We start from the raw sequence: 21,573 nt of genomic DNA on the forward strand, positions 1-21,573 counted from the left end.
ATTCACGTCCTGGGGCAAACTTTTTACCACTCCAAAATTCTCTTAAAACATAGTTTTATTTATTGTGTGACCAGTATTCATTAAGAAATGCAGATTTAAATTCAGACAGAGTTTACCACTTTATCATAACGTCAGCTGACTACCACAAAGCATCTCCTGACAAGTGACTTCTTACGAAGAAAATTTTCTCCCTTTATTACCATGCATTAGGCAAAACATCTTTAAAATCATTCCAGAATTCTAGTGGATGAATTTGTTTGTGTGCATCATAAACATACGAATTGTCAACACCCGATAAAAGCGGCGTCAACTGAAGCCACATGCTGCACAGTAGTATTACTAGAACTACTAGAGGTCAGTCTATTTTCTAGATTATCAAAGTTAGTATTCAGTTCTTTTACCTGTAATTCTACTGCTTCCACCCTGTCAGAACATATTTCCTCCACCTCTTCACAAAAAGTTTCTTTTACTTCCTCAATATTTTTCTGACACGTATCTACTTTAACCTTTACCACATTTATTCTGTTAGAACAAAGTTTAGATTTGTTGCCTATTCTTTCTCACAACCTCCCTTCCAAAAGTTCATCTGCACTTGGAAATCTTTGTCAACTTTGTCAGTTATGCAATTAACGGTACTATGCATTTTATTTAACTGTTCCCCTACTTTAACTTGTATATCATGGTGGATAGCATCAGTTTTATAATTTAAACTATTCATTTTTGAGGTCATTTCATCTCTTAACTCTTTATTACTAGAATCAATTTTTCTTTCCAATTCTTTATTACTATCTTTTAACACTTTAGTGTACTATCCCTCATTTCCTTAAGATGTGACTCAAGTTAAGCAAACAATAATTGCATCCAATATGGAGCCTCTACGTTGCCACTTGGCACTTCCACTGATTTCAAAGGAGTTTCTCGCATTTCTTAACCTGATGGAAATTGAGACATATTGAGCTCAGTTTCATTATCTTATAAAGTTATTAATTCTGTTTTCACTTTTTGATTTCAATCTCAACGACTTCCTTATCAGAGACTGGTTCTAACCTAGCAGTCTCATTTAAATTCAAATCAGATTCTACTTTTGATAAATCAACTTCTAATTTTATATTTATTGGCTCAACAGAAACATCCTCATTAAATTCAGTTTTCTAATTCTGAAGATTCATGGTCAGAGACCGGGTCCTTCTTGATGTTTACATAGGTATCCAATTTTAGTAATCTGTTAGCAGCAGTTAACAAATACTTTAAATATTCTTGACTTAACTTCAATGCTTGACCTTGCGAATGGTGTTGGAGCGGTGCACCAGCAACCATGATGCTACCTGTTGCAACGTAATGCAGGCAGCAGCAGCTATGGCGGTGAAGATGGCTGCAGGTATTGCCTTGCCTGCTGCAGTAGCTCCGGGAGGGGGGGGGGGGGGGGCTGGGCTGGGCACTGGTGAGCAGTCACTGCAGCTTGCAGATGTCTCACAGACCCACTCAGCTCCATGATGATGCACCGTCTCCTTTTGACCTCAACGCCGGAGGCAGCCACAATCCAGTGTCGTCTTCTTCCCTCCGTCAATCATGATCCAAGTTATCATTGTTGACATCCACTGTTTATTCACCATATTTCCGAGTAAATTATAGCACTGTTCTCGCACTGGTTTCTGCCTGTGTCACTTTGGTATCCTGTTAGTGCCTACCGAGTTCATTATTTCCTACCAGTCACTTTCACTGTTCAATCTCGTTGATTTCTTTCATTTCCCGGCTGATAAGCACCATATGTGGGGTGGCAGTTATAGTCCTTCAAATGATGGTAATAGTTGGTTATTTGTAAAGTTCACTGTCTTATTCATGTGAGCCTGGCAACTAATTTTGTGATCAGCCAGAAAGCAAAGGGAAACATACTGACCTTAGTTTCCTGCCTGGATGGCCACATTCTGGTCCAGCCCACTGAAAGAAATGTTTCTATTCTCCTTCTACTTAGTGGGATCAGGACTATGATTTTAAATCAAAGTATGAAGTTCTAGTTAATACATATATTGAGTAAAGTCTCTCACATACAACACTTAGAAATTCACTATGTACAATCAACAGTAAATCTTTCTATTCTAAACAGCACTTTTAACAGTTCAGAGGCGACCTCTACGGTACATTCCTACGAGATTGTTTTTTGCCCTGACTAGTAATACTCAATTGAATGTTCGAAATAAATGTTCAAAATTAATCCTCACCATAAAAGTGGGAATAATAGTCGCCACTTGCCAAGCATATTTGTAAATATCGCGAATGGTACACTAACAGTTACTTTGGCAAATTCTAAGCAATGCAGGATGGTGTACAGTCCTTGTGAGTCCATTGTCTGTTTTTACCGCAGATGCGTGATTTGGCATGGTCTGGCTGTGACGTCATCCAAGACAGAGTGTGATCCAATGTTTAACAGACGTGGATCTTACAGTGGCTAAGTGCGAAGTGAACCTCCTTACTGCCTCTCTGGCTGTATTTATATAGGTGCCATAGCGGATGGCTGAGGGGACATCTGTTTTCTACTGTTTTAACACACAGCAGCAGCCTCAGAAAGACCGCTTTCTCGGACACATAATCTTTAATATCATACTTACTAATTAATTCAGAAACTTCTTAACTTTTAGATCTATTCAGGTAAGTTATTTGAAAGCCCAGAAAAAGTTTCAGCTTGCTGGAATAAAAATTTTGCCTTCTAGAATTTTTATAGTGGACTTAACGGTAGATCATTACCTCTGAACCATACCTTTACTAGAACATGTATTGGCTGTTATTAATAGTACAACTCTAAAATTTGGTATATCTCTATTATTTGGTAGGTTTTATCATCTGATTTAACCAAACTTCTCTAGTATTAAAATTACAGGTATTTAATCTACAACAATTGGTTATATTTTAGTTCCAAATCTGGTTTTCACTTAATTACTCAAAAACGATAAGAGGTAGCTTAACATGGTCTCTTAGTTATGATTTTTTGGGTTAACTGAAGCATAAACCAAATTTTTATGTTTCAAAGTCATATATTTAGTGCTTTCCATTTTTCCTAAAAATTTGGATTCCAGTGTTAATTTTCGTTTTTTAGCTTTGAATCTTGTATCACTTACTTATGAGCTCCATAGGCACTTTCTGACCAAATTCTCACTTTCTAGCTTTATTATTTAGCACCACTTATTTTTCTCTTAAAACTGCATTTTTACGGAAACTGTCAAGTCTAGGTACATACAGACATGATATTTGTAACATTATTGTACTAAACTATATTTTAACAACAAAGTTTTAAACGTAAATTTTGACTTTTAATTTCATACTTAATTGTGGTGCAATACTTGTGTGCTAGGCGTAGATGCGTTAAGGTGACGTGTCGCTACTAGCAGTGGACTGGGGTAAGATCTGACACACTCGCTCGCCTCTGTATCTCACACATGATACAGCACTTGCTTTGATTCAACTGGAACTTCAAGTATTTCATTCAAAGTAACAAAATACTTGCTTGTGCACCTGCTTTTTACAGTGTTTACTGAAACAAAATTAAAGATGGCCTCACAAATTATTACAGTATTGCATGTAATCATTTGTGGGCAAATTGTGCTTGATAAAAACCAAAGAATGTATGAGACTGCACAGATCTTGACAGGTTCAATTAATAGGTCTTGGAAGTTGGTCATATAAATACTGTTGCAGGTGTGGGGCTACACTTCATCTACATCTACATCTACATCTATACTCCACAAGCCACTTGACAGTGTGTGGCGGAGGGTACCTTGAGTACCTCTATCGGTTCTCCATTCTGTTCCACTCTCATATTGTTCGTGGAAATAAACATTGTCGGTATGCCTCCATGTGGGCTCTAATCTCTCTGATTTTATCCTCATGGTCTCTTTGCGAGATATACGTAGGAGGGAGCAATATACTGCTTGACTCCTCGCTGAAGGTATGTTCTCGAAACTTCAGCAAAAGCCCGTACCGAGCTACTGAGTGTCTCTCTTGCAGAGTCTTCCACTGGAGTTTATCTGTCATCTCCGTAATGCTTTCGTGATTACTAAATGATCCTGTAACGAAGCATGCTGCTCTCTGTTGCATCTTCTCTCTCCCTTCTATGAACCCTATCTGGTACGGCTCCCACACCAGTGAGCAGTATTCAAGCATTGGGTGAAAAAGTGTACTGTTATCTACTTCCTTTGTTTTTGGACTGCATTTGCTTAGGATTCTTCCAATGAATCTCAGTCTGGTATCTGCTTTACCGACGATTAATTTTATATGGTCATTTCATTTTAGATCACTCCTAATGCCTACTCCCAGATAATTTATGGAATTAACTGCTTCCAGTTGCTGACCTGCAATATTGTAGCTAAATGATAAAGGATCTTTCTTTCTCTGTATTCACAGCACATTACACTTGTCTACATTGAGATTCCATTGCCATTCCCTGCACCATGCGTCAATTCATTGCAGATCCTCCTGCATTTCAGTACAATTTTCCATTGTTACAACCTCTCGATATACTACAGCATCATCTGCAAAAAGCCTCAGTGAACTCCCAATGTTATTCACAAGGTCATTTATGTATACTGTGAATAGCAACGGTCCTACGACACTCCCCTGCAGCACACCTGAAATCACTCTTACTTCAGAAGACTTCTCTCCATTGAGAATGATATGCTGCATTCTGTTATCTAGGAACTGTTCAATCCAATCACACAATTGATCTGATAGTCCATATGCTCTTACTTTGTCCATTAAATGTCTGTGGAGAACTGTATAAAATGCCTTGCGGAAGTCAAGAAACATGGCATCTACCTGGGAACACGTGTCTATGGCCCTCTGAGTCTCATGGATGAATAACGCGAGCTGGGTTTCACACGATCGTCTTTTTTGAAACCCATGCTGATTCCTACAGAGTAGATTTCTAGTCTCCAGAAAAGTCATTATACTCTAACATAATATGTGTTCCAGAATTCTACAACTAATCGACGTTAGAGATATAGGTCTATAGTACACACATATGTTCGACGTCCCTTCTTGAAAACAGGGATGATCTGTGACCTTTTCCAATCTTTTGGAACGCTATGCTCATCTAGAGACCTACGGTACACCGCTGCAAGATGGGGGGCAAGTTCCTTCGCATACCCTTTATCTTGTTTTATATGTGCATTTTGTATCTCACAGATATTGAACATAACAGCAGAGCACATTTTGAGAGCACATTTTGGAAACAGTTAATGGATTTTATATCTGTATTACACTAAAGTCAATTGATAGTGTACATTGATCAATCAAATCCTAGATGTTTTCCATGGATGTTTTGAAATCATTGACTGTAGAATGGCCTTTTGTCATTGGATTTCATATCTTTGGAAGGTAGTATAAGGTGAAGTTTACAATTTAGGTAGAGTAAAATGTTATGTGGAGCTTCAGATGCAAGGTCTTGCAGGGAATCAAAGAATTTGGAGCAATTTGTTTACTTATTTCAGTCACTAGAAAAGTCATAACACCAGTTGCTACAATTGATTGTATTAGAGAGTTAATGTAACCACTCACCCACACAGTGAACTGATCAGATACCACTGGTAAGGCCTGTTTCCCCCAAGAAGAATAATAGGGTGATTCCCAGTGTCTGCCTCCACAGTTGATTGGTCTGCATGACTGCCTACTGTGCAGAGGACCCTGGTTCCCCCCTCCCAGAGATTTTTCCCTGTTTGGAGGATGAAACAGGGTGCACTAAGCTGCATGATGCCAGCTGAAGAGACACTTGAACAAGAAGTAGTGGCACCAAGTTTGCCGAACTGATAATGGCCAGGTCTGGAGAGCAGTGTCTTGATCCCACACCCCTCCATTCCACATCCAAATAATTACATTGGCTGATTGATGAAACGGTGGTTGATCAGTCTCGATAGGCCTGCCTGTGGCCAGAATAACAGTGCTTTCCTTCCACGTTCAAATGATCTACTTTGAGGTGTTCCCCACCTGACAGTCTCAATTTTTGCTAAAATTTTGTGTGCAGGTTTACTAAATGACAGAAGCAGGATATAAATATTTGTAGCTCACAAGTTATAATATTTTGTGAGTAGCAGCCTCCTAAGTGAAGGACGATAAAACATCACAACATAATTTCGAAATTGTTTCCCATGAGAATAATAGTTACAAGACCATTGCTTCTTTTATTGTTTTATTTTTCTTTGTTCTCAGTCTTAGTATAACTATTGGCAATTATGATGCCAGAGTGCAGAGTGAGAGCTTGACTGACTTGAACAGGAATGAGTGCTCGAGAATGTGGCTGTGACCTGGGAACTAGTAGGAAACAAAGCAATATAGGAAGTACAAATAAGTGTAGCTGCGGTTCTGTTATTTTCAAGGAAAAATAATTTATCAGCTACAGATTCACACAAAAAAGCTCTCTGTGTAAAATAATACAGCGATCATGAAGTATTTCAAAAATTGAGGCAATGTTTGAAGTGCTGTAATGCAGTAATAGTTGTAATAAAGCTAAAAAACCTGGGAGGATAGTTTTAACAATCTGTGTCGTGTGCATTCTACATGTTCTGTGTAATTTGTTGCTTGTGAATCTTCCAGGTTGTATGGTCATGATCCATGAGCCTTTTAGTTCCTAATGTTTCATCCAGAGTTTCATTGGATGCCTTCAGAGATGTCCCTGTTCCATTGACTCTTGCCAATTGACCCAATGGAACCAGGTGTTGACTCTTGCCAATTGATTCAATTAAACCAGGAGCACCTTTGAAAATGTCTAGCACTGCTCTGGGGAAACTTTAGCAACAAACATGTTTTATAGACCACAACTACTCCCTGGACAATTGACCAGCAACTAAGACAACCAATTATGTAATTTGAGTCAATAATTTTGCTCCAAGTGCCATTCAGTCTTGAATAAACTTCCTCACAGTGAAATATTTCCCTAGTGTAAGCCATTTGGCTTGATCTCTACACATGCAAAAATCTGAAAGATCTATGTTTTCCACGTTCATATTTACAGAGCTAGATGAGGACGAATTGACAGAAAAAAATTTGCTGCCAAAAATGTGACTTTTATGCACTGACATCTCTGAAATGATACCTAATCCATGTGTATGTTAACCACTATTTGAAAGAGCATTCTTTTTCTCTAAGAATACCAAATTTCCAAGGTGATTTTCATTTTCCCTGTAAGTCTTTAATTCTCCATAAAGTTTCTCATGCAGATCACTATTTTGGAACATCAAGTTTAAAATCACATAAATTGTTGGAAAGCAGTAACAAGCACATGCATATATTCAGTAAACCGTAAGTGAAAAATGAAACCTAGGGTTGTTCTACAATTTTCAGTCTTTTAGAACCTCACCTAGAAGGTGAGGAAGACCTGCCAAAGTGTACTTTTGGTACAAGTTGCTTCAAGTTGCTATTTGCTATCTTATAATTTGGAGACTTTCTTTCTCCTGAACAAAAGAAACTGTTACTGGGTCATTGTAGCCTGATGTTAGTTGATGAATCTACAATTTGTCATTAACTCTGTAACAAATTGGCTTCTGTTATAGTTTCGGTTTCATCTAACGGCGATGCACACATGGATATGTGTGAAAAGTTTTAAAGCGGTTTTAACTCTTTCGAAGCATCCCTTCTTAAAATTCTTGTAGTCAGTAAACACGATTTAAAACACTGTCATTTTTAAACTCTTGTATCCCAGAAGGAGTGCCTAATACATATGTGGTTTAAACCACCATTTGAAGAGCATTCTGTCCCCTACAAAATATTCATAATTTCTCTCTAGTAGGTGCATCATAAAACATATGGCCTTTATCTTTTTTAAAATGATTGTCAGTTACAATGTAATTGCATTGGTCCATGGTGTCCTTTCCTACTACTGGTTGTCTTCATCACTAATGGGTTATGCCCTATAACTGTTGTGTCGGCAGACTTGCCAACACTACGCACACTAATTGAAAGAGGAGGCCAAGATGCACGCGCTAACTCACGAAGGATGGAGTGAGGTCTGAAACAGGAGACTTAATGAATGCTATAAAGAAAAGTACGTATCTTCTGGACTACTTAACTTTTAATCCTTCCTTTGTATACATTGTTCTTGATGAGACATCTGGAGATTGTGGCGATACAAGTGTGACTCTTTAGATACAAGCTATCTAAGGCTAATGGCGCCTTGCTAGGTCGTAGACATGAACTTAGCTGAAGGCTATTCTACTGTCTCTCGGCAAATGAGAGCAAAGGCTTCGTCAGTATAGTCGCTAGCAACGTCGTCATACAACTGGGCGAGTTCTCGTACGTCTCTCGAGACCTGCCGTGTGGTGGCGCTCGGTCTGCGATCACCCAGTGGTGACACGCGGGTCCGACATGTACTAATGGACCGCGGCCGATTTAAGCTACCACCTAGCAAGTGTGGTGTCTGGCTGTGACACCACAATAACCATTTAAGCCTGGCCATGGGTGAGAGACTTTTTCCAGGTTGTCAGGCCTGTTACTGATTTCTCAGGCTGTGCATGTGTTTCTTAAGTAGACTCTCTAGTCTTTGGGATACTTGACAAATGTTCCCGAGCACCTTTTTGGGTATCTTTATGACTATGAAGTCATAATACTGACAGTCATGAAAAAACAACACTAGTGATTTAAGATTTTTGCCAGTTTTTGCAGTGGTTGCATTGGAGAAAAAGTTTGATTGAATAATTTTGTAGGTGACAGGGGTAGATTTGTAATAATATGCCGGTCAGGGATCCAGCAAGTATCTTTCCAAACTGAGCGTGAAGCAGTCTCAAAGAGCCACAAGGATATATAAGATTTACCTATCTGTAACTTTCCTCAAATGAGATTTCACAAACCTTGCCAAACTTTCCAGCTGTTGTCATACACGCAAACAACATACTGCCACAGTTGGGATGTCCATCAGTTGGTCCTGATACATAGGACACTGGCTAATTCAGTTTGAGCCTTCTCAACAAAAAGATATTCAGATTTTTCTCACAGTGTGCATACAAATCTAATGGCATGAGATTAGGGTTTTCTGTGGATGCTGCAGGCTGACACAAATTTTGGAATAATATGAAGATTCCAAATTTATATAAAAATTTCATACTACTACTTTTCCATCTCATGCTTGAGAAACTGGGACGTATGAATGAAATGTGAAACTTATTTCCTAACATAAAGCTTTTTGCTTGTAGTAGTTCTAATAGGCGTATGATATTGGTACTTCGTGAATTATATTCTGTCGAGTTATAAAAATGACCATTTGTGCCAAAACAGTCTCGTTTATTTAGTGTATGTTACAATTGCTGCAATATTATAAAGGCCTATTTTGTTTCATCTAGCAGACAGTGACAAAATAGACGTAATGAGATTGAGAAACCACACCAGTCTTGGGTACTATTTGTATTAACAGCTTTTTCAGTATTAGACAACGACATTTCGATTTTTTATGTAGCAAAACGTGACGAACTTTGATGGGGTAATAGATTCTTTCCCAGAAAGGAAAGCACATCATGTAAAGCTGTACTAAGATTAGTGAGAAAAAAATGCTAGGAGCTAAGGATTGAAGAAATGTTTACTGTCTTGCTAGTCTCTTGTCTTTACTAATTTTATGTGCCCTATACTTAATTTTACATCACACAAAATAGCAAGAGCAGAGCAGTCTGAGTTATAATGGGGAAGTGGATAGTCTCCAAGTGACTCGCATTTACATTTAATGATTTTGCTGTTTCCTCTTCGTTTACTGCTCTCGCTTCAAATGAAAACTGATTTCTGTGGCCGGGAGCTGTCAAATGAACAAATGAATTAAAACACATTCATATAATTATGGAGGGTAAAATATGTTATTAGTTTCAGATTTTATTTTATTTCCACCTTTCTGACAGTCAAGCATTAATCGTCTTGCAGAGCAGTGAAGTTATTTTTGTCAGTTTGCTAAATAAATTTGTTTTTTTAAATCTTTTCCATTGAGGCAGTCAATGTGTTTGAAATGAAGTGTTTAATTCCACACAATTGGCTAGTTTCAACTGTTCACTGCATTTCAAGTTAATATTTTCATCTTCTAGCACATATGACATTATTCCATAATATAGAACCAAGCTTGAAATACTACTGTACTGGTATTCCAAGAAAATTTACATCCCGAAAAACACACTGGAAAGCTTAATATACTTCATTGGGAATCTTGGACGTATGAATGTGCACCTTAAGTATGCACCTTAACTGTGCAGATTTTAGTATTGCTCATGAAATTCCGATGCTCTTGGAGTATGTCTAATGTCTCGTTTCTTTTATGATACGCTGTAAGATCTTTAAATGTTTTACATGTATGAACATACGGGCTTCTTACGTCATGGTAGCTGCGCAAGCGGGGTGGCACCTGGTATCTGGTGACTGCTGAAACGAACCTATTTGTAACAAGTTGCGGGAAAATATTGCGAATGGTGGTTTGAAAAGTGTTACTTTCAAAGTGAATTTCGTATTACACAAGTTAAACTATGTGCGAGAATGTACGGTGAATTTCTTTAATCACAGAGCATGTGACTCTCATTTAAAAATCAACTCTTTGATGTTGGGCCATTTATATGAATTTCGAGCCCAGAAGATCAGACATTTATATGCCGTTATTAAAAATTTTCCTGCCACATTTGTGTGGTATATCTTAAAGTGTAAAATGTGCTAAAAGAATTTGCATATGTGAAAGCTTAGCTTCCATTGCAGCTTATTAACCTTAGAGACCCATATTATATGTAAAAGTTTTGCTTTTCTTGTAGCAATACTATGTATATTAATTTAATTTTAACTTTTCCTGTTTGTGTGTTCACTTTAGTCAACAGTGATGCTGCTATTGGCTGACTACATCACATGTCCTGTGCTCTGAATAACCTCTGTTATCGGCTGGCGAGATCACGTGACATAAGCTATGACTGGCTTGCAAAAGCAGCATGCTTTGGAAAGTAACAGGCAGTGTTTGATGGAATTTGAATTTATACTTTTGTAATGCGGAAATATGCAGCTACAGGTTGCTGCACATCAAAGATCGTTCCAAAATGTGTTTTTTTCCTCTGATTTTCGTTTTCTAAAGTGCTGGGAAATTCTACACCCACGTATAAAACCATAACCATAAGTTTTACAGTTCTGAGGTAAAATATACTGTCACTTAACACGGAAAGAGTGTGTTTTCACCTGGGATAAAGTGTATTTTTAACTGGGAAATCCGGAATTTTTTTTTCCTTGTCCACATTTACACCCTGTAATAAGAGCTGCAATCTGTTTCTACTCATAACAGATCTTCAGAATGTGACATTGTAAAAAGGACTTGTACTCCAGTAATGTTCTATCAATAGAAAACAACTAGTTCCCATGTGCAGCGACAGCCCCTGAAATACTTCCGTTTCCACAACATCTGTATCCCTCCATCTTGAGAGCCTGGTTGATCTTCTCCTCCCACATTTTTCTGCTTCCTGGCTTGCATATAGATTTGTTTGTTCTCATAATGGCGTTGGGTACTCTTGGGGGGGGGGGGGGGCATTGATCTCTCACCCTCGTTAAACACAAATACTGGTGTGTCTTGAGGAATGTTGCTCCACTCATCACTGTTATTTCTAGTTCCTGCCATTACACCAACCTGCTCATCTTCTTCATTGTGTTCACTGTTGTGTGCATCTGCATCTTCACGTGAATGGCTACATGAAGATTATTCATAGAGGCACCATACAAGGATTCATCCATAAACTCGTCCCATTCTGATTCATTCATGTTAGCAAGCTGTTCAAGTTCTACATCACTCAGTTTCCTCTTATTACTAACCATTTTACAAGGAAAATTGAACACAGGATTACGACAAACGTCAGTGAACCATTACAATGAAAGACTGAACAAGTACCGAGGCAGTTCCAACAAAGACATGGATCGTGTTGTCAAACATGCATCAAAATATGCAAGCTGGTGACTGATTGTTGACAATGAGTTATCTTGTAGTTGGCGTCTGAGCTGAACTTTCCGCTTTGTACGCCAAGTATGAGATAACTCGCAGGCTCTGTTTTCAGTATACAGGTAGACTGCAAGTAAGATGATGAATCATACTGTCTTAACTACTTAGCATGGCTTCTGGGAGCAGTTTACTCATTTTGGCCATGGCATTCCAGGTGTTAAACTACTAGCAAAATCAATTTGATATTTTGGTGAACTATGTACATACACTCTGAGTGAACACCTGGGGAACAAACAGTGACACTCAATTTTAGCTTGAGTTAACAGAATGTGTAAATTTCTTGAAAATGCTATTTAATGAGTAATGGACCTTTCTTTCAAACTGCTTAACAAGTCAGTTTTGTGTCCGAACATTTATGTCAACAGTTCGGACAGAAACACAGTCTTTCATGCCAGAGCAGAGTCTACCGAACTCATCATCCTTGAAGCATTCAAGAACTCAATTCTTTAAACTATCAGAAAGAACCTAGGCCGTATTTCCCTAGTTTCTGCTCTGTTGCTAATGTGACAACCTAAATTTCAAAAGATTTCTTCAGGCAATTGTCAGCATCAGATATATGTTTCAGGAAGCTCATGACACTTGACTGCATTAGGACAGTTTATTTCATTTGCTGCCAGTTTTGGTCAATGATCATCTTCTGGCATGAAAAATTGACTGATACAAGTCACACATCAACTGCACTGAACTGTAAAATTGTATTGTCCACCTGCTTGGTAACGTGTTTGCATACTGTGCAACAGGCCCGGGTCCAATTTTCAGCTGTATTGGAGATTTTCTCCACCCGTGGACTGGGTGTTGTGTTGTCCTTATCATCATCAACACACAAGTCACCCAGTGTGGCGTCGCCCGGAATAAGATTTGCAACCCAGCGGGGGAAAACTTCATGTTTGGGCCTCCTGGCCAACAATACCACATGATTATTTTTTTCATAAAATTGTATTAGATGTCAAACTCAACAACTGTAATTTTCTCCACATCAACCAGCACAACTTTCATCATGCACACACAATAGGAAACTGGACATATGTAGCCTCATCATAGCATCTAAGTACACACACACACACACACACACACACACACACACACACATGGCTGCATGTTAATATGTGTACTCTTGCTAGAAAAAGAACGAGAACACAAAAGCGACTGTAAATATGGTTTTCTCTTTCGGGTATCTATGCTCTGCACATCAGCCTACTGTAGGCGAGTGGTTGTCTTTTCCTTACTTTATTGAATGTCCATACTAGGTGTAAGTTGTTGCTTTGTGGATAAGTCAGTGAGTGTCAGAGTACAAATCCCAAGATCCAGGTTTAATCCCCAGTTGGTCCAAGGATTTCCTGCATCACTTATAGCTTTTCTCACCTCTGCCAATAATTTATTGATATGAAAAATGTCAAGTTGCACCATGGTTCAAAATCCACAATAAACTGTTGATCCCCTACAAGTCAGTCAGTTCAAAGGTTGTAGGAAGACAGGAGCAAACCACCTCCAATGGTTCCGTGCTCTGTAAAGCACTGTGCTGTTCAAACCAGACTTCAGGATGAAGAGAGATTTACTATTTTTTTCTTTTACAGTGTACTACATTTCCATGCTTTCTGTTTCCTAATGGTCGATGTTACACCTTTTTCAGTAAATAATACATTAAACAATTCGTTTTTCCCAATGCAAGATATTTTCCAAGAAAAATATTAAAGATAATATTACTAAAAACAAAGATGATGTGACTTACCAAATGAAAGTGCTGGCAGGTCGACAGACACACAAACGAACACAAACATACACACAAAATTCAAGCTTTCGCAACAAACTGTTTTCCTGATGAGGCAACAGTTTGTTGCGAAAGCTTGAATTTTGTGTGTATGTTTGTGTTCGTTTGTGTGTCTGTCGACCTGCCAGCACTTTCATTTGGTAAGTCACATCATCTTTGTTTTTAGATATATTTTTCCTACGTGGAATGTTTCCCTCTATTATAAAGATAATATTACTATATACAAAAATGTTTATTTTTTTAAAATAATATTACTATATACAAAATGTTGGAGGAAGGCAATGGCAAACCACCTCCACGAGGACCTTGCCTAGTACTGCAGTGCGGGTCTCCCGCATTGTCTGCTACGTTCTGTTACGGAGTATGGGACTTCGTAGTCAGACAAAATGTTATGATTTATGACTGTTTTAGGCATCAATTTTTTGTGAGTGGAAAAAGAGAAGAAATTCACGACACATGGGCCTAAATTCTTACTAAAAGAGTTCTCTGTGTGCTAAGAAATGGCTTTTTAATTGTCCAAGGTCACTAACTAAATGCTGCCAATTCCTGCCTACCGATTTTCTGCCATTTATTTTAGTTCCATTGTAAATATTTGTGTTTTATTCTGTCTTACCGGTTTCATAATCTAAAGACTTTTTGTTTGCGATGATACAAACATTGCAATAAATAGCAAATCAAGTGTAGTCTTAGATCAGCTAATAAAATATTTGTGGACATTAATCACTGGTTCCTAGCCAATTCTTTACCACTAAATTTTGAAAAAACACACTACATGCAGTTCAGAACTTGTAAGGAGTGTCCCACGAGTATATGCCGAACATACGATGACAAGCAGATAGAAGAAGTGGACAGTGTTAAATTCTTGGGATTACAGTTTAATAATAAATTCAACTGGGAAAAGCACACCACAGAACTGCTGAAGCGTCTTAACAAATCTCTATTTGCAATGCAAATTGTGTCAGACATATGGGATATAAAAATGAAAAAGCTGGCATACTATGCTTACTTTCATTCCATAATGCCATATGGGATTATTTTTTGGGGTAATTCATCAAGCCAAGCTAAAGTTTTCCGGGCACAAAAATGTGCAGTAAGAGCTGTATGTGGTGTGAACTCAAGAACACCCTGTAGAAGCCTGTTTAGGGAACTAGGGATACTAACTACTGCTTCCCAATATATTTATTCTTTAATTAAATTCGTCATTAGAAATATATCACTTTTTCAGACCAACAGCTCAATTCATGGAATCAGTACTAGAAGTAAGAGTAATCTTCACAAGGCTTTAAAGTCACTTAGCCTTGTACAAAAAGGTGTGCATTGTTCAGGAACACACATTTTCAATAACTTGCCAGCAGCCATAAAAAGCTTAACAAGCAATGAAATTCAGTGTGTGTGTGTGTGTGTGTGTGTGTGTGTGTGTGTGTAAGTACAATCTAACTTCTGCACTATTTCAGTGCGGTAATGTGTTCATTGTAAATAAGTATTAGAGTGGTTGTATTACACATTTATTACCTTATAAATGAATAAAAAACTTTTTTATTTTAAATTCAGTGCATTAGTATTTGTAAAATGATTCTTTCATATAGTGTCCATTAAAAAATGATGATCATTCCACTTGGGACCTGTGGAATGGTACATTAGCGTGGAATGGTACATTAGCGTGGAATGGTACATTAGCTTATTTGTTTGAATTGTAAATATTTGTCATGTATTGTTGTTGTTTTTTGACGTGTTCCACATCCTGGGGGACCTCCTCACTATGGATCAATTGGAATGAAAGTAAATCTAATCTAATCTCTGTTTCTGTTCATTATGAAGTCATAAAATTTATGTTCTAGCACTTGGAAATTTTAAAAAATTATTCCATTTACAGCTCGTCGCTCAAACCTGTGTTAGAAATTAATATGTGCAAGTATCAAAGATGTGTGTGGACTAACAATATGCAATAAGTACCTCTTTATACTGAACCTCTTTGACTATAGTTCTGTTCGGATGTTTTGTTTTTATGTACGTGTACCCAGTTACGTTATGCTGTGTTAATATGTGCAAAATAAAGTGTTGTGCGCTTATTACTTGTATTTTGTGGTTGATATTAAATGTTCATATGTAGATCCACACATCTAATAAGCATGTGAAGCCATGATGTGGCAGTGGCTATTACATTGAGCTATTGATGCATTATTTTTGCAGGTCATGTTATTGTATGGAAGGAAGGTGGTGAAATTGAGATGAGCTCATGTTTACATAAGGATATGGTCAGTCAAGTTCTATGGCTTTCAGAGCATATGAAGTCTCAGCCATTACTAATATCATCAGGCAGAGATGGTCGCCTACTATCTTGGCATGTCTCTACCACTGGAAGTAACTTACAGCTGGCTGTTGGGTATGAGAACTGAAGCACTTACATTATGTTGTACTTATGAGTAGTTTTACCCTACCCAAAGTAATAGAGCTACAAAATGAGAGTATTTGCAGTAGTATCCTTAGAACTGAATAACAAGTGAGATTCAGAGAACACAGAAAAAGTGAGAGAGAAAAATTGTGTAGAAAACATTTGGATCATAAATTGAATGAGGGGCAGTTGAAGCTAGAGAACAGTCTAAAATGTGAATAAAAAATGCACTTGTGCAAACAAATGCAAGAAATTAGACTTGATCTGAGAGCTAGTAAATAAAGTACACTAGAATACTTGGCAATCATATTTCAGAATCCATTCTCCAGAAAAGAAGAAATTAAACTAGATTGATAGGATGATAAATGAAACTAGATTGAAAGGATGATAAGAAAAAATCAGCGCTGCTCGGAATGCAAGAAAATTTAAGACCTGGAAACTGAAACATGAATATTTATTCCTGTGATCAACGATGAGCCGAGCCATGGAGAGGTTATGGAAAGAGGGGAGGAGTGCAGTTGCAGCAGCAATTAATAAAACAGGCCTATTGTCAGGGCTGATTACTGGACAGAGATAATGGATGAAATGAAAGAAAACACCATGGAGAATGTGGCTTGAGAATACCTTAAGTGGTACATTGAAATATAGTAGTGCCAACAAATTCAAGGCAAGTAGCTGGCTAAAAGTTGAGATTCAAAAAGTTATAAAAGATATACTGTATAAGAGCAAAAATTTTGCATGTTTCTCTAGTATATATTTAACTAAATTTCATTTTTTATTGTGGAAAATCTGGGGTGGAGTGTAACAATATTATTAAAAGGAAAGTTGCTACTCACCATATAGCGGAGATTCTGAGTCGCAGATAGGCACAACAAAAAGACTGTCACAAATAAAACTTTCGGCCAGTAGGGCCCTCGTCAAAAATAGACCCTGCACACACACACACACACACACACACACACTCACACACACACACACACACACACACACACAGTCTCAGGCAGTGTGCTTTCAGTTGCCTCAGACTACAGTCGTATCATGACTACTTCATTGTGTTGGCAGGTTTCAGAATAGTTGTGTACAAGAGTGGTACCCAGCTTCTGAGCTAGGTTTTTGTGGGAGAGGAGGTTAATGATGATATAGTTTTGAGATTTCATGATAGATGGCTCTGAGTGCACATGCTACTAGTCAGTGTCCATATTCTGAATTTCTTCAAACTGATACATCTGTCTGTCTGGTTGTGCAGGGTAAGAGTACAGTTTACAGACACACATTTTGTAATTTTTGAACAGTGTTTGTCATTACTAGCTGAATTATTACCAGCTTAAATTTATTGCAGACCTCATTTAGCCTTTCTCCTCTCTCATTATTATTACCGAGCCCATATTCTTCAGTGCTTCTTTCTTCTACCACTACTACATTTCATTCGCCCATGATTATTAGATTTTCATCTCATTTTTACATACTGAGTGACACATTCATTATCCTCTAGCCAGATGGCTCTCTCTCTCTCTCTCTCTCTCTCTCTCTCTCTCTCTCCTTTCATTCTTCATCTTCTGCTTGTGACATCTACATGTATACTTGAACTTTCATTTGCTGCCAATTCTGTTAAAAATAATCCTATCGCTAAACTGATCACAATAACTCACTCTCTGCCCTAACACTTTCTATTCATGATGAATCTTCTCCTGTTACACCATTTTGTGTCACTGTTGATATTCATCTGGCCAGAAATCTTTATCTCCTTTTCATTTAACTTTACTGACCCCTCTATATCTAGACTGAGCCTTTCTGTTTTGTTTTTCAAATTTTCTGACTTCTGCACGATAATCAGACTCCTCATATTCCATGCCCCCACTTGTAGGATTTGTTATTCATTTGTTATTCAATCTTTTTCTCATAGTCACCTCCCACTTAGTTGTCCCCTCCCAGAGACCCAAATGAGGGACTAATCCAGAATCTTATGTCCATGGAAAGATCTTCACGACACTGTTTTAATTACAGTCTACATATCCTGTGAATACACATTATGTGTCTAAATCAGTGGTGTCCGTTGTCCTCTGCATCCCCATGCCACTGAATATTGCTGAGTCTTCCAGTTTTCAGGGGCAGTTTATCACCCCAAGGGCAAGAAATTGCTCTGAAACTCTGTCTGCTTCTCTGCCTTCTTTGATAAGCCCATTGGGAGAATGAGGGTGACTTCTTAGAACAGAAGTCTTCAGCCAACATTGCTGCTAATTTTTATTCAAAATTTTAGCAGTGGGTAGGATCAGACATGGAGCCCACAATGTTTCATTACTAGTCAAAGATGCTGTCCGTAGACCATGGGGACTTCATCAGGTTTAACATATTGGTGAGGAAAACACTTGACAGGAAAATGAGATTTGAGCACTAGCAATTATATCTTAAATGTGCTATGATGCTGTTGTCATGCTCTTCAGTCCAAAGACTGGTTTGGTGGAGCTTTCCATGCTACTCTGTCCCATGCAAGCCTCTTCATCTCTGGATAATTGCTGCAGTCTACATCCATTTGACTTTCTTATAGTACTCCTCTCTTGGTCCCCCTCTACAATACAATTTTCACCCCCTCCACCCCGCACGCACACACACACACACACACACACACACACACACACACACACACACACACACACACTCCCCTCCAGTACTATACTGATGATTCTTCGGTGTCTCAGAATGTGTCCTATCAACAAATCCCTCCTTTTAGTCAAATTTCTTTTCTCCCCAATTCTTTTCAGTACCTCCTCATTAGTTACTCAGTCTGTTCTTCAGCACTCTTCTACAACACCACATTTCAAAAGCTTCTATTCTCTTCTTGTGGGAATTGCATATAGTAAACATTTCACTTCCATACAAGGCTAGGGTAAGGGGAGGCCGCAGCCCCCTCCCTCCTCCTCCTCCTCCCCCTCCCCCTCCCCCCCCCATCCCCACCTCCAGTTCACAGGGAAAGGAAAAAATGAGTGTATTCAGGTGGTTTTTTTCCTCAATAAAGTGATTTAAAAGTCAGTATTACACTGGCTTTTACATGGACAGATCTGAGAATTGTTTATGGCTACTTACAAGATGCCATTTGTCTTCCAAAATATTAAAGATATACCATACCCCCAAAGTCTAGGCCCACCCCCTACAAACTATTGTATGGACACGCTTGCTACACTCCAAACAACTTCAAGAAAGACTTCCAGTCAGTTAAATTTATATTCAATGTTGACAAATATCTCTTCTTTGGAATCGCTTTTCTTGTCATTGCCTGTCTGTATTTTATATCCTCTCTACTTTGATAATCATCAGTTATTATATGGCCCAAATAGCAAAACTCATCTTACTTCTAGTGTCTCGTTTCCTAATCTAATTCCTTTCGCATCACCTGATTTGATTTGACAACATTCCATAGCCCTTGATTTGCTTGATTTTGTTGATGTTCATCTTATTCCCTCCTTTCAAGACACTGCCCCTTCTATTCAACTGTTCTTCCAAGTCCTTTGTCATCTCTGACATATTTGCAATGCCATTGACAAATTTCAAAATTTAAACAATGGAAAGCGCAGGAACAAATATGTACAACATTAGTAAGAGGATAGATTGCTAATCAAACAAGAAAGCGCATCTCACACACACAGGATTGCTATCTCTGGTCACAGTGGCCTGAGATAGAGGTCATGTGCACTTGCTTTGTGTGTGTGTGTGTGTGTGTGTGTGTGTGTGTGTGTGTGTGTGCGTGTTTGTGTGTGTGTGTGTTCTTTTCTTTTCTGTTTGCTGAAACAGGCTCTGGCCAGAAGCTAAATGTGTAACAGTCTTTTTGTTACGTATGTCTGCATCTCAATGTGTCATCTTTAGAGTGAGTAGCAATCTGCCCTCTGAATAATATTGTTGAAACTTCAAGTTTTTATTTTGTCTCCCTGAACTTTAACACACATTTAGAAACTGAAATAAACATACCACTGTATTCACAGTATGTAAGATTAGCACGCACAGACAGTTAAGAAAGCCACAAAATCACTGGAAAGTAATGATGTTATTTAGATAGACACACAAGTTAATGCTCAGACAGTGAGAAACAACTCTTCACTGAACAGAAGCATTTGGAGGTACCCTTTGTTTTCACAAAAATGTTTACTGAAAGAGTTGATGAAAACTGAAATTGATGATAACTGAAATCGATATAAACAAAGGTACTACCGCACTCTAATAATTCAACATGCATCTCAGTTTCTTTTTTAATTTTGTGCTGTCTAATTTTTAATGAAATGTTGGAATTCAGATAAGAACAATATGTTGAGAACCTGCGATGGCTGTGGCTCAACCCTTTTAGGAGCAATGTCAGTTAAGTATTATTTTTAAGCATGCATTTTCACATCAAAGTAAAATATTCAGTTTTATTCCTGCAATGTTTGAAAGGATTGAAATAACATCAGATCATAAGTTAGGGTTGAGATGAAGCATGTTCAGTCTCTATTGGAGGAAAAAAGTTTTTGCCTTATGTTGTGTCAGAGTAATTTGGGCAGTGAAACTATTCCTGATACTGTTACATACTTTCAGTATAAAAACTATGAATATTTGTTGTCTTACTTTTTTAAACAAGAAATAACAGCAAGATTGGTAGTCCAATAAGCATACTTTGGATATAAATAACATTACATTTTCCTGTGTCTGAATGGAGGGATTAAAGTATGATTTGCTATGTTATGAACAGGTTTATGATTACAATGGATCATGGAATTCAACGAGTTCATTCACCTCTAGGATCACATGGTGTAGGCAAGGAGTTGGGCATCATGTGCTTCAGCTTCTTTAAGCAGGATTCGTCGTCATTTGTGGTTGGAGTGGAGGGCGGAGGAGTTCTTTGCTGTTCCACACTTACTTCAAAACCCTCAACAGGTAAATTGTTACAATGATATATGTGCCAAAGTATTTGTAATAAAAAAACGTGCATTTTCACACTGACAGGATCACAAACAGTTTCTTTCACGTAATATGCCACTGTATAAGAATCTATGCGTATTCAAATCAAAGTCTGTATATTGGAGCTAATCTCAGAAACTAATTAAGGGATTTTGATGCTGTTTTCACTAATAGATAAACTGTTCATAAGAAAGATTTTGTGAATAATTTGTAAATATTGTGTGCAAATTGGCTGAATTGTGATGAATTCAAGTCCCCAGCTTTTGTAAAAATTGTGGTGTTGCCATCTCGTGGTGAATGGCAGAACTCCTTGGAATCGTATAAGATCATCTTACTGCAGCACTAAGCCAGCACGAACTATCGCTACCAGTAAGCTGGCAAAAGCTACCACTACTAGGTGAGGCTGGTGCAAGCTACTGAACCTGGGGAGGGGGGGGGGGGGGCTGGTGCGAACTACCGCTACAGTGAGGGGGGTGGGGGTGGGGGGAAGCCTGGCAGAAGCCACTGCTGCTTGAGAGGGTT

At 38.2% G+C, this 21,573-nt stretch overlaps 1 protein-coding gene across 1 annotated transcript in view; it reads left to right on the plus strand.

Annotated features, from left to right (window-relative positions):
* LOC126195286 (cytoplasmic dynein 2 intermediate chain 2-like) overlaps window positions 1-21,573 on the plus strand; it is a 99,475-nt gene that overhangs the window by 52,405 nt on the left and 25,497 nt on the right. The window contains exons 6-7 of the mRNA XM_049933833.1: window positions 15,927-16,119; window positions 20,843-21,027. Of these exons, the coding sequence (XP_049789790.1) occupies window positions 15,927-16,119; window positions 20,843-21,027 (378 nt within the window). The remainder of the gene's footprint in view (window positions 1-15,926; window positions 16,120-20,842; window positions 21,028-21,573) is intronic.

Source organism: Schistocerca nitens, chromosome 7 (genome assembly GCF_023898315.1).
Source record: "Schistocerca nitens isolate TAMUIC-IGC-003100 chromosome 7, iqSchNite1.1, whole genome shotgun sequence".
Taxonomy (NCBI): domain Eukaryota; kingdom Metazoa; phylum Arthropoda; class Insecta; order Orthoptera; family Acrididae; genus Schistocerca; species Schistocerca nitens.